General features: G+C 36.0%; 1 protein-coding gene across 1 annotated transcript in view; it reads right to left on the reverse strand.

Annotated features, from left to right (window-relative positions):
* The window catches only part of RNGTT (RNA guanylyltransferase and 5'-phosphatase), a 313848-nt gene that overhangs the window by 225755 nt on the left and 74857 nt on the right, over positions 1–13236 (reverse strand). The window contains exon 9 of the mRNA XM_030315956.2: positions 1752–1887. Coding sequence (XP_030171816.1) covers positions 1752–1887 — 136 coding nt within the window. The remainder of the gene's footprint in view (positions 1–1751; positions 1888–13236) is intronic.

Raw genomic sequence — 13236 nt, forward strand, 5'->3', positions numbered from 1 at the left:
CACAAATGTGAAAGGAAAAAGATACAAGGATATGCATTCAAGTGTCTTACCAAAAAAAAAAAGTCAAAATGCCCACCAAAGAGGACTGGTTAAATAAATTACAGAAGTGGGGCGCCTGGGTGGCGCAGTCGGTTAAGCGTCCGACTTCAGCCAGGTCACGATCTCGCACTCCATGAGTTCGAGCCCCGCGTCAGGCTCTGGGCTGATGGCTCGGAACCTGGAGCCTGTTTCCGATTCTGTGTCTCCCTCTCTCTCTGCCCCTCCCCCGTTCATGCTCTGTCTCTCTCTGTCCCAAAAATAAATAAAAAAATAAATTACAGAAGTGTTTCTTAAACTTGCCTGATTAGAATCACTTGAGCGTTTTCTTTTTTCTTTTTTTTTTCTTTTCTTTTTTTTTTTTTTAAACAGTTTATTTATTTTGAGAGAGAGAGTATAGGAGAGGGGAAGAGAAAGAGGGAGAGAGAGAATCTCAAGCAGGCTTCATTCCATCAGCACAGAGCCCGACACAGGGCTCAATCCCTTGAACCGCGAGACTATGACCTGAGCCAACATCAAGAGTTGGATGCTTAACTGACCAAGCCACCCAGGCGCCTTTCACTTGCATGCTTATTGAAAGTACAGATACTCTGGCCCCTGGGAGAGTCTAATTCATTAGGTTGAGGTTGGGCTATTGAGATGGCTCATATTTTTAAAGAGCATCCCCTACAAAATTTTCACAGTCAAGATACTTGGATACCCCAAATTATAGTGTTTACATATACAATGGTACATCATTCAGACATTTATGTGAGAAAGGTGTCCAAAACAAATTGCTACATGGGGAAAAAAGACAAATCACAAAAATACATGTAATACTTGGTTCTCTTCACACAAAATATGTAGCTATACCTTGTGTATATATATTTAACCAGAGCACTCATTTTTAATCAAAGCAGAGGTTCCAACATTATTCAGAATCTTACTGAGTCCCAACTACCCTAAAGCACCTATGTTCTGAGTTGCTATTACTAATAAAAATGTTATATACCACACAAGCAGACATAAGACAACACTGTGGCAAAGAGAAAAGTCTGGAACAATGTTCATCAAAATGGTAACAGAAGTTACTCCAATGGTAGGTTCAGGTGATTTTTACCAGCTTTTTTCTAATGTTCTATATACTATTTTAATTTTTATTTACAATGAATAAATATTTTCAGAATTGGTTAGAAGAAAGCTGTTTGTATGGAAGAAAGTTAAAATATTTTTAACCAAGTAATTTTATGGATTATTAAATATAGATTTTCTGAAATGGGAAAATTCTTATTAGCTTTCAAACTTCAAATGTTAAAGTACAGTGGTCGCTTTCAAAGGCATGATTCTCTTTAAAGAGCCAAGGCAAATGTGGTATGTTGTATCACTTAATTAAAATTCAATTTTGACATATAAAATAATAAAATTAGTCTTTTTGAACAAGAATTATTTTTTTTAATCACAAAGAACAAAAAAAATAGATTTAATTTTGTTCATTTACTCTCAGACTCAAGACAATGGTCAAGTGAAAACGAAGGTAAGAGATAAATGAAATTTAACATCCTAATAAAAACTAGATTTCTTTCTTTACAGGTCAATTATACCTCAATTTAAAAAAAAAACTAAAAAAGAACTAGATTGTAAGTTTCCTATTGGATTAATAAAAATACAATTTGCAAGAGAAAGAAAACAACAATGTTTAATTTAAAAAACAAGAACAACAACAATATATGACTTACCCCATCCAAGAGAGTATTTGATAAATGTATACGGAGATCTTTACGAAATGGAAATTCCAGATTTGAAACATGAAACACCGAATTATCTCTATCAATCATAAAAACTTCATTTGTGCCATCGATCAACATCATATACCTGTAAATGAAACATTAAAAAAAGTAATATTGGTGTGCCTGGGTGGCTCAGTCGGTTAAGCGTCTGACTTCAGCTCAGGTCATGATCTCACAGTCCGTGAGTTCAAGCCCCGCGTCGGGCTCTGTGCTGACAGCTCAGAGCCTGGAGCCTGCTTTGGATTCTGTGTCTCCCTCTCTCTCTCTGCCCCTCCCCACTCATGCTCTCTCTCACTCTCAAAAATGAATGTTAAAAAAACAAATTTTTTTAATAAAAAAGAAGTAATATTAACAGTGCAATTCTAGCATAGGGTCGTAAGAAATAACAGTTCTTTTTCCTTAGACTTACAATAGTTGCATAAAATAACGTTCACTAGATCCCCCCACCTCCTGACCCCAACCATTATCATTTGGATTAAATTTTTAAAATATTTTTTTCTATAAAAACACCCTTTTTTTTTTTTTGGAGACAATGTGATGTCAAAGAGCAACCTTATGTCCCATCTTAAGAGAGAATGGTTCTCTAACTTTTATTAGATCTTAAACATCAAAGTTTACAAAACACACATACATCTATATGTAACTACTGCATTTTCTTAGCCCAACAATTCTATGAATTAGTTATTACTCTCTCCACTTTGCACTAGGGAAAAAGAGGAAACAAGTGATTTGCAAATGGCTGGACCTCAAACTATCCAGTGTTCTTCTCCTACACTTCAGTTAGCAAAACAGCTAACCTTTCTCTTTGAATCAAGATTATGATATAGCCAGATATCATCATTTCAGGTACAATTCTCATTCATTTCTATAAAATTAAAGTTTTAAATATATTAAACATTAAACAAAATATCTTAAACATTTTCAACATTCCTAAGGATTTTTAATCAGTCCTTATCTTCTTAGAGCCAATCAATTTATGCGGCAATTTCTATACTTCAAAATTCATCATTCCTCAAATGGTCAAGTTACCATCACTGCTTCCCCATCAGTGGATCATCAAGAACGAAACTGTACTTCACACCATATATAAAAATAAAGTCCAAATGGATTCCAGTTGAGAAAATCACAGATGGATAGGCGGTGCTACCAAATGAATATGGCAATATGTGGGATGAAAATGAAGATGATATCCAGGTCCCAAAATCGCCAAAGGAGAAAAAGTTGACAGAAATAAGAAAGTTAAAAGGTATAAGGCTCAAAAGAACAGAATTTTATTTTACTAAGTTGTTCTTGCTGGCTGTTCATTAAAAGAGTGTAAGAGTAATAGTCTGGATATACTACTGAGAATGAAGAATGCTGACCCACCTGCCCAACCTCCTGCCCAAAAGATATGTCAGAAAAAAGAAGCAACAACTGAAAGATGGAGCTCAATCAAGTTAAGGCCAGCGGGTAGAAGAAACATTAAAGGAAACCTTAAATGAAGAGATGGAAGGTAACATAACAGAGGTTAATATAACAGAGGATAATTTGTTTCCCATAAACAAATGTTCTAAAGAGCAAATATACATGTTTAGGAGAGGAGAGGAGAAATGGGAGAGCTGATTAAGGTAAAAGAAGTGTGTAACAAACAGGTTGAAGAGCAGCAAGGATGATGAAAAGAGCTTACATTTGGAGACTAAATTGGAAGCATGCTGTTACTAGTGTTTTCAAAATAATTAGTCCCAGCAGGCCCCTGGAGAGAAGGTGGAGAGCTCAGGCCCTTGCTACATATTGAAACAGCTGCAGCCCTAGCAGGTATGGGTTGTGGACAGTCAGGTTACATTAGGAAAAATAAAATCAGCCTCAGTCTGGAATGACTCTGAGAGGCTCCTAAACCAACTACCAGGCCAGCAGGGTGGCAGACAACAGAAATACTTTGTTCCCAAAGCACTCCTGCACATGCTTTTCAAAAGCAGCAATTCCTGGTTGATAGGGAAAATCTAGATTCCTTGGAAGAAGTCAGCCTTGCCCTGGATTATGTTTCAAAGAAAATTTACATCACCATAAGGAAAGGTCAAATAAAAAGCAACTGTGATATCTTCTGCAAAAATGGTACTGAAGATATAATCCATCACGTTGTTCAAGGACTTAGGCCAGCACTTTCCAAAGCTTAATATTTGCTTTAAAATGTATTTCGTGGCAAAATGAATTAGTGAAACAATATATCTTTCTCCTAGAAAGTCAAGATATTAGGATGTCAAGGTGTTAAGAATATTTAGTTATGAGAAAACATAAAGTCTCCCTATTAAAAAAAAGAAAAAAAAAGAAGTCTCTTTATTGCAATAAAAAGGAAAAAAAGGCATCCAAAATGGTAAGGAAGAAGTGAAACTTTCACTATTTACAGATTACCTGATATTTAGAAAACCCTAAAGATTCCACCAAAAAACTACTAGAACTGATAAGTGAATTAAGTAAAGTCACAGGATACAAAAACCAACGTACCAAAATCTGTTGCATTTCTATACACTAATAGGGAAGCAACAGAAAGAGAAATTAAGAAAGCAATCCTGTTTACAATTGCACCAAAAATAATAAAATATCTAGGAATAAACTTAACCAAGGAGATGAAAGACTTGTACTCTGTAAACTATAAAACACTGATGAAAGAAATCAAAGTTGACACAAATAAACAGATATTCCATGCTTATGGACTGGAAGAAAAAATATTGTTAAAATGTCCATACTACCTAAAGCAATCTACAGATGTAATCCAATCCCCATCAAAATACCAATAGCATTTTTCACAAAACTAGAACAAATAATCCTAAAATGTTTGTGGAACCACAAGAGACCTCAAATAGTGAAAACAATTTGACAAAGAAAAAACAAAGCTAGATGTATCACAATTCCAGACTTTAAGTCATAGTACAAAGCTGGGGTATTTAAAACAGTATGGTACTGGCACACACACACACACACACACACACACACACACACACACAAAAGACACACATAAATCAATGGAACAGACAGAAAGCTGAGAAACAAACCCATGAATATATGTTCAATTCATCTTCAACAACGGAGTTAAGATAATGTGATGGGAAACAGTCTCTTCAACAAATGGTATGGGGAAAACTGGACAGCTACATGGAAAAGAATGAAACTGGGCCATTTTCTTATACCATACACAAAAATAAATTCAAAATGGGTTAAAGACCTAAATGTGAGACAGGAAACCATCAAAATCCTAGAAGAGAGCACAGGCAGCAATTTCTTTGACATTGGCCACAGCAACGTTTTTCTAAATAGATCTCTTTAGACAAGGGAAACAAAAGCAAAATTAACTATTGGAACTACATCAAAATAAAAAGCTTCTGCACAGCGAAGGAAACAATCAACAAAACCAAAAAGGCAATCTTTGGAATGGGAGAAGACATTTGCAAATGGCATATCTGATAAAGGGTTAATATCCAAAATCTATAAAGAACTTATACAACTCAAAATCTAAACACACACACACACACACACACACACAAATAATCCAACTAAAAAAATGGGCAGAAGACTTGAACAGACACTTCTCCAAAGAAGACATACAGATCACCAACAGACACATGAAAAGATGCTCAACATCACTCATCATCAGGGAAATACAAATCAAAACTACCATGAACTATCACCTCACACCTGTCAGAATGACTAAAATCAAAAACACAAGAAAGAAGTGTTGGTGAGGATGTAGAAAAAGGAACCCCCTTGCACTGTTGGTAGGAATGCAACAATGCAGCCAGTATGGAAAACAGTATGGAGTTTCCTCAAAAAAAAATCAAAAACAGAATTACTCGATAATCCAGCAACTGCACTACTGGGGATTTCCCCTAGGAATATGAAAATACTAATCCATTGCACCCCGTTGTTTACTGCAGCACTATTTACAATAGCCAAATTATGGAGGCAGCCCGAGAGTCCATTGATACATGAATGGATAAAGATGTGGTATACACATACAATGGAATATTACTCAGCCATAAAAAAAGAATGAAATCTTGCCATTTGCAACAACATGAATGGAGACAGAAAGTATATACTGCTAAAACAACATAAGCCAGTCAGAGAAAGACAAATATTATGATTTCACTTATATGTGGAATTTAAGAAACAAACAAAGAGAAACCAAGAAGCAGACTCTTAACTATAGAGAATAAGTTGATGGTTACCAGAAGAGAGGAGGGAAGGGGGATGAATGGAATAGGTAAAGGGGATTAAAGAGTACACTTATCATGATGAGCACTGGGTGATGAATAGAATTGTAGAAGCACTATATTGTACACCTGAAACTAATATAACACTTTATGTTAACTATACTGGAATCAAAATTAGAAACTTAAAAAAAAAAGAGTCTGTTTATCTTATTTATCCCATTATCCTTAAAACTTAATCCTGATATCTGTTAGTATTCAGCAGAATTAGTGGTCTACAGTCACAATTTGAGAATGGCTAAATTATGCTAATAAATTTTAAAATTCACAAAAAAGAGGTGGTTTTCCTCTTCTGTTCATATAATGACAAAAATTATATTTCCCTTTTCACTGGCTGCTCAGAAGCTCAGAATTAAATATAATGTTGAAACAGAATAAATATTCAATCCCAGGGTCCTGGCATATTTTTTTTTCCTGTCATACTTATTTTCTATTCATCCATACTTTAACACATATATATGAGATATATAGATATAGATATAGATATCTTACTACCAGACCTTTCTACTTCAAGTAGAATATTAAAAGAAAATACCGTCTATGTACACTTATTGTAAATAGATTTAAAAGATCAAGGAAAAAAGGCTTTAGAAGATAGAATTCAATATAAAGGATTGCTCATGGGAAACAAGCTTGCATCTGCAGAGAGATACCAGAGAAATTATTTAGCAGTTGGTATTCAGGGATTCTTCTGCACATATAAATTTTCAGGCTTTGGAACAAAAGTTTCTGGGGTATGATTTTTTTGGTTTGAATTCCAGTCATTCCAAATCATGTGTTCTTTTGTTATATCCATGAAAAATAAGGAGCTTGTTCATGTTAGGGAGGAAAGATAAAGAATGTAAAAATATTCCACATGACTCCAAAGTCTCTGAAAGCAGCCAGATTCTTTAATAAAAAAAAAAAAAAAGGCCACTATCCCATATACTGTTATATGCTGGCAAGACACTAAACAAATAACCCAAGCATAGTTAAGTGTTGAAAAGGTAAAGTACACAGCACTACAGGAGCATACAAAAGGTGGGACCTGTCAGAGCGTGGGGGTGGGGAAAGACATCCCAGAGGGATTCTCATGGAGCTGATCACAGCACGTTATCATCACTTACTGTGCAATGACCATGCACGGAGCAAGGAGCAATGTTCAGAGTGCTTGACATTAACACATTTAAGCCTTACAGCAATCCTACCATGTAGGTAAAATTATTATCCCCATTTTCCAGATGAGGAAGCTGGAACACATATTAAGTAACTTGCTCACAGTCATAAAGCCGGCCAAATAGCAAAGCTGATATTAAAACCCAGACAATAGCCTGTCTCTAACCTCCGTAGTGTACTGCCTCTGGCATGCATTATGCAGAAGTTAGCCAAGCAACTATGGAATGGGAGGGTAAAGGAAAGGGAGGTAGGAGTGCTGACAGAGTTTGGCACACAGTCTACCAGGTGCAATATCTTTGAGACAAAAACGAATTTGCACGTTCTGGCAATTAAAAAAAATTTCAGAATACTAAGCATAAAGAGAAAAAGAGGAAATGGCATGGCTTGAGGCTAGAGAAGTAATTCCAAACTTAGGAATTAACGAAAATCTCTTTTTCACTTTATTACTAGAAAATGGAAAATCCCTTCTAGGAGACAAACAGAAACTATATGGGTAATTCAAACACAGGAGATTTAATAGAGGAAACTGGTTATATAGATATTGAAATGCTGAAAAGGTAAAAGGGGAAGGCTAAGGGAATCAAGAGATTAGTAACTGCAGGAAGCACTACCACCAAAGGGCTGGGGGAACAAAATGAAAGAAGTGCATCATGAGAAGCTAGGAACCTGGAGGAAGGGCATTATGGGGCTATGCCTGAAAGAGGGTGAGGAGGTCCACTGAGCTAGGTGTTCAAACCTCGAAGGAGTAGGCACCACATAGCTGATACCTTGGCCTCTAAGGAGAAGAGCCCTGCAGCTCGAGTTTGAAACTCTATGGAAGAGACACAGAAAAGAGGTTGCTCAAACTGCTAAGGGGACACAGCCCAGTGGGTGAGGAAGAGATGCAAGTGGCACTCCATCTATCTAGAATGTACCACCCAGAAGCTGGTACCTGTGAGAGGGAGCAGCAGGGCTGGTGCTGGGAGTATCAAAAGAAGCTGGAGAATGAAGTGATAGTTATGTTTGGCTGCTGGAGGTACAAAGAAACTAGAAACAAGCAAAGTCCTTTCTCTTATCTCCCAAATTCCTGCCAGGGCTCCCACTGTTAAAATCCAACAAGAAGTGAGCTGGCAAGGGGGTCTGAGAAATGTAGTTTGCAGAGTCCCAGTCTCCCACTATGATTTAAAAGGTGGACTAAAGCTGAAAAATAATAAGTAAATAAAAGGCAGACCACCGAAAGGCTTTTAGCAAAATTACAGCATAATCTGATTTGCATTTTTTAAAGTTCACCCCCACATAATGTGTTGGAACCAATCTGTAGACCAGAGATATTATGAAGCTTCTGTTGTATACCAAGTGGGACTACAGTAGCAAGGATTACTCAGAGGTAAATGGATAAACTCAAGACATTTAAGAGGCAAATTAACAGGACAATATGCTATGGATTAGATATGGGAGTGAGGATATAGGAGAAGTCAAGGATGACTACCTAGCTTCCAGCATGAGTAACTGGGTACACTTTATTTACTGAGCCATGGAGCATTTAAGGAGACTATTTGATTTAGCTTGGCAGAAGTGACAGATCCCGTTTTAAATATGGATACAGAAATTTTTGTTTTCACACTGAAAACCAAAAGGCCTTTCCTCGCAACCAGGTTAGAAATAGGCTCAGGTTCTAAACTAGACAATCAAATATTCCCTTCATAAAAATTTTAAGTTCAATGAGTAACAGAGAGGCACAGGAATAGCTCAAAAATTATTCACAGCAACAGCAGAGTCACTGTCAACAAATGCCAATGGTGGCTTCCTACTCAAAGTGTTCCTGTGTCTGACCTTGCTCAGGTCCTTGATGCCTGCCTGCCCTTGATTCATACCCACTTTCCCAGACTGGTTCTCCTGAGAGCCTTCCAATTTATTCCTTTGCTGAAATTAGCCAAAGTCGGTTTCTACTGCTTACTGTCAATATAATGCTAATGGATATACTGGTTACTTTCTTTTTCTTTTTTTGCCCACTGTATAACAGGTGGATTCACGTACTGTAAATGTGCCTATGATGTAACCTCACTGGTATGTCCCCCAACCTACCCTTAATACCAGGGGTTACATGATCCTAGCTCTTTACATAATAATTTCATATGAAGATTCATGCCATCTATTTCCTGTCCTTCAACAGAGACAAGTGTGTAACGTTAAGCCCAGAGTTTACTTTCCCTTTGTATCTTTTCTCTTCTAAGAGTATACAGCCAAACCTCTACTGTTTCTATACCAGCTACATTTCCTCTCGTCTCTATTACCAATAGAATTGCACCCAAGTCCCTGAAACCTAATTCTCAAAGTTCTAAAAGTACACAGAAATAAATTCAGGTATACTAAAGTTTCTTACAAAGAAAATTCAGTTTAGAGACACTTCCCTAGATACAATTATAAACCTTAAGAGCAGGTGACCAGACTCTGCCTCCTACCTACCTACACTTGTCACACCCTGTTCTACAAACAATGCAAAACAGCTGACCTGATAGGTCAAACACCTGCTTTCTTCCTTCCCAATGGGGGGCTTTTGCACACTGCCTTTTTCTCTTACTAGCTCACTACTCAGTAAATTTTATCTACTGTAATCACTTTTACAAAGTACATCCATGTCTCCTTTAACCCAGTTTTTTTTTCCTGTTTCTTTCAACTCCTAAAAAAAAATGTTATGTATATTTTACCAAAAACTTTCTCAAATAGAAAGACATTTTCCTCCTTCTTATCTCATTCACTTAGTTCCATTAATGAGCCTAAGAACACTCTGATCAAGGCTAGTGACATATCGATATCAAGCAAAACTGAAAGTCCTAAAAGACTTTCATCCACCTACACAAAATAATCAGTGTCACAGAGTCCCCTTCACAATCTCCATAATACTCTCACTCTCTTCCTTATCCTGTAAAAGCAAATCAGTATTCCCCAATAGAATTTTTAAACTAGTCAAAATAGTGTTTTTTATAAACTTCCTACATTTGTTACAATTTGGTTAGTTACCAGTGTTGGAATAGTACCTTCTGTCATTTTTCAAAGCTGACATATAGAGTAAGTAATATAGGTACCTTAGGAATTAAGCAAGCTCTATAGCCTAAGTTAGGAATCCAAGCACCATTTAAACTAGAATTCTATGGAAACACAGCCTAAAGTCTACCAAAATAAGTTCAGGAATCTCAGAGAAAGACTTCTGGTAAGTTTAGGAATCACTGTTTGCATTACTTTCACAAAAGGAACAATAATTGATGATAGAACAAGGTAATCCTACACATGAACTTTACTTTTAAACTAATTGCTATTTACCTGTTTATGTGACAAAAATAACATTTCAACCCCCGAAAGAAAAACTATTTAAAAGACAAGTAAAGCTTTACCTTATTTCATCTTCCAGAAACTCAAAGAATTCACATGAAGGTCATTCTATTTTCACACTAACAGAACACACACACATATACAGTAATACCACCACCACCACCACCACCACCACCACCTGACGTTTTTAAAATTTTTGAATGCTGCTAACAATCACTGAAATGAAGATACAATTCTAACATATTCTCTTCATCAAAACTACCAAAATTTTCATTCAGCATTATAAAAGATTCCAACCCAACAAGCAATTTGATTTTGATTTACTGATTCTATAAGCACAGAAGACTTCTTCAAAAAGATCAGCTCTTTTTTTAAGACATTAGGGAAAAATTAAGCAAATCTGAGTAAAGTATGGATTTTAGTTAATAAAAAAAGGATTAGCTCTTTTTTAATCCTCATATCACATCAATTTAAGGTCATGAAACAGATGTGATTAAGGTTTTATGGTCTTAAAGTCACTTTAAGCCCTCAGCTTCATTCTATTAAGTGATCACTTACATACACACAACAGTAATTAAACAGACAACATGTATTATTTAATTTTAAACTGCAAAGCCCATTCACTTCCCCACCAATTTAATTGTCAAATCTGTCTAACCAGCCTTTGATCTTAGAATGTTGATTGGATATTAAATGGCAAGCCAATAGCATGCCACTGAACATTTAGACAACTCACCAACATGTAAACATCTTCTACCTAAGCACAGCCATCTTTATTTTATATGTTGTTTACACAGCAAATTTTCTTTTTTTTTTTAATATATGAAATTTATTGTTAGATTGGTTTCCATACAACACCCAGGGCTCATCCCAAAAGGTGCCCTCCTCAGTACCCATCACCCACCCTCCCCTCCCTCCCACCCCCCATCAGCCCTCAGTTTGTTCTTAGTTTTTAAGAGTCTCTTATGCTTTGGCTCTCTCCCACTCTAACCTCTTTTTTTTTTCCTTCCCCTGTTAAGTTTCCTTCCTGTTAAGTTTCTCCGGATCCACATGAGAATGAACACATATGGTATCTGTCTTTCTCTGTATGGCTTATTTCACTTAGCATCACACTCTCCAGTTCCATCCACGTTGCTACAAAGGGCCATATTTCATTCTTTCTCATTGCCACGTAGTACTCCATTGTGTATATAAACCACAATTTCTTTATCCATTCATCAGTTGATGGACATTTAGGCTCTTTCCATAATTTGGCTATTGTTGAGAGTTACACAGCAAATTTTCTACTACGTCTCTTCATCTACTTTTTTTGTTTAAGCTTGGTACTTGGTAAAACTTAGTCTATGGAAAAATCATCAGTCAAACAACTCTCACTTTTATTTCAATTTAGGTAATTCATCGCAAGCAAATCTTGAAGACCCAGGGGTATCTACCATCAAAAAAAAAAAAAATTACAAATTCTCAAAGCTTTCTCATTACAGTATGTGTGCTTATTTCTATTAATAGGTATTAATAATTTTCAAATATAGATGTTTGTTTCAAGACACCCCCTTCAACCAGCAAGATTTAGAGTATTGTTCAAAGCTTAAAAATCAACACTATAAAAGTTTAGCAAGGCATAGGGCCCATGTCAGTTTCTAAATTCCTCCCTCGATTCCACAGAATTATTGAACATAATACAAATAATCAAGTGTGTAATAAGATATAGCGCAAATTTGTTCCAAACCACCCAACAATTAAAAAATAATTTAATCTGCTTACTTTGTTTACATGTGCCAATGGCACAAATGCTATCATTATGGGCTTTGGAAAGCCTATAATACCAGACTCAATAGTGCTTGCTATCTAGATCCCTAAAGAAACAGGCAGGCAGATTAGAACCAAAAATCTCATCAAATATTATGAAATGATTCTAATGGTCCAACTCCTAAGTATGTACTTTAACTTCAGAATTGCAACTTCTTTATCCCTTTCTCATTTTGCCATCCTCTACTGCTCAAAAATTTGTGCATGCCTGTTTCCAAGCCTATATGTCGTAATAGTACACCATCTTATTCCAAAATACATATCTTCAAACTCTTACTCAAAACTCCCTTCCATGAACTCTCTCATACCAAAAACAGATCCTATCCAAATCACTCTATCACTCCCAAGTTTTCCGAAAATTATAATTCTATTATGTACAACAAATAATCGCCTCTGGTAGAAGAAAAGCATATAGGAAGAAAGTATGATCCTTAAAATCCATTTTAAGGAGCTTCAGCTTTACTTTGTAGTTGATCATATTTATAGCTGAAATGAAAAAAAAAACATTAAAAAAAATGATATACTCTAAATTTATTTGCCAACTTTAGAGTTAAAGGTATTTGTATTATATACCATTAATTATATGTGAATATATAGTAAATAAGGTTGAAGATATCTAAGGCAAGATAGAAGGCATCAACAAAGAAAAACACATGGAATGGGGTGCCTGGGTGGCTCAGTCGGCTGAGTGTTCAATTCTTTATTTCAGCTCAAATCATGAGCCCAGGGATGTGGATCAAGTCCTACATCAGGCACCATGCTAAGCGGGAGGCTCCTTAAGATACTCTCTTTCTCTCTCCCTCTCTCTAAAATAAAATTTAAAACATTAAAAAAAGAAAGATACGTGGAAGTCTACAATGGTAGTTAAGAACATGTATCCCAGACACTCTTCTTAGGTCTGTGATTCTGCACAAATCACTTGA

This window comes from Lynx canadensis, chromosome B2, assembly GCF_007474595.2.
Source record: "Lynx canadensis isolate LIC74 chromosome B2, mLynCan4.pri.v2, whole genome shotgun sequence".
NCBI lineage: Eukaryota > Metazoa > Chordata > Mammalia > Carnivora > Felidae > Lynx > Lynx canadensis.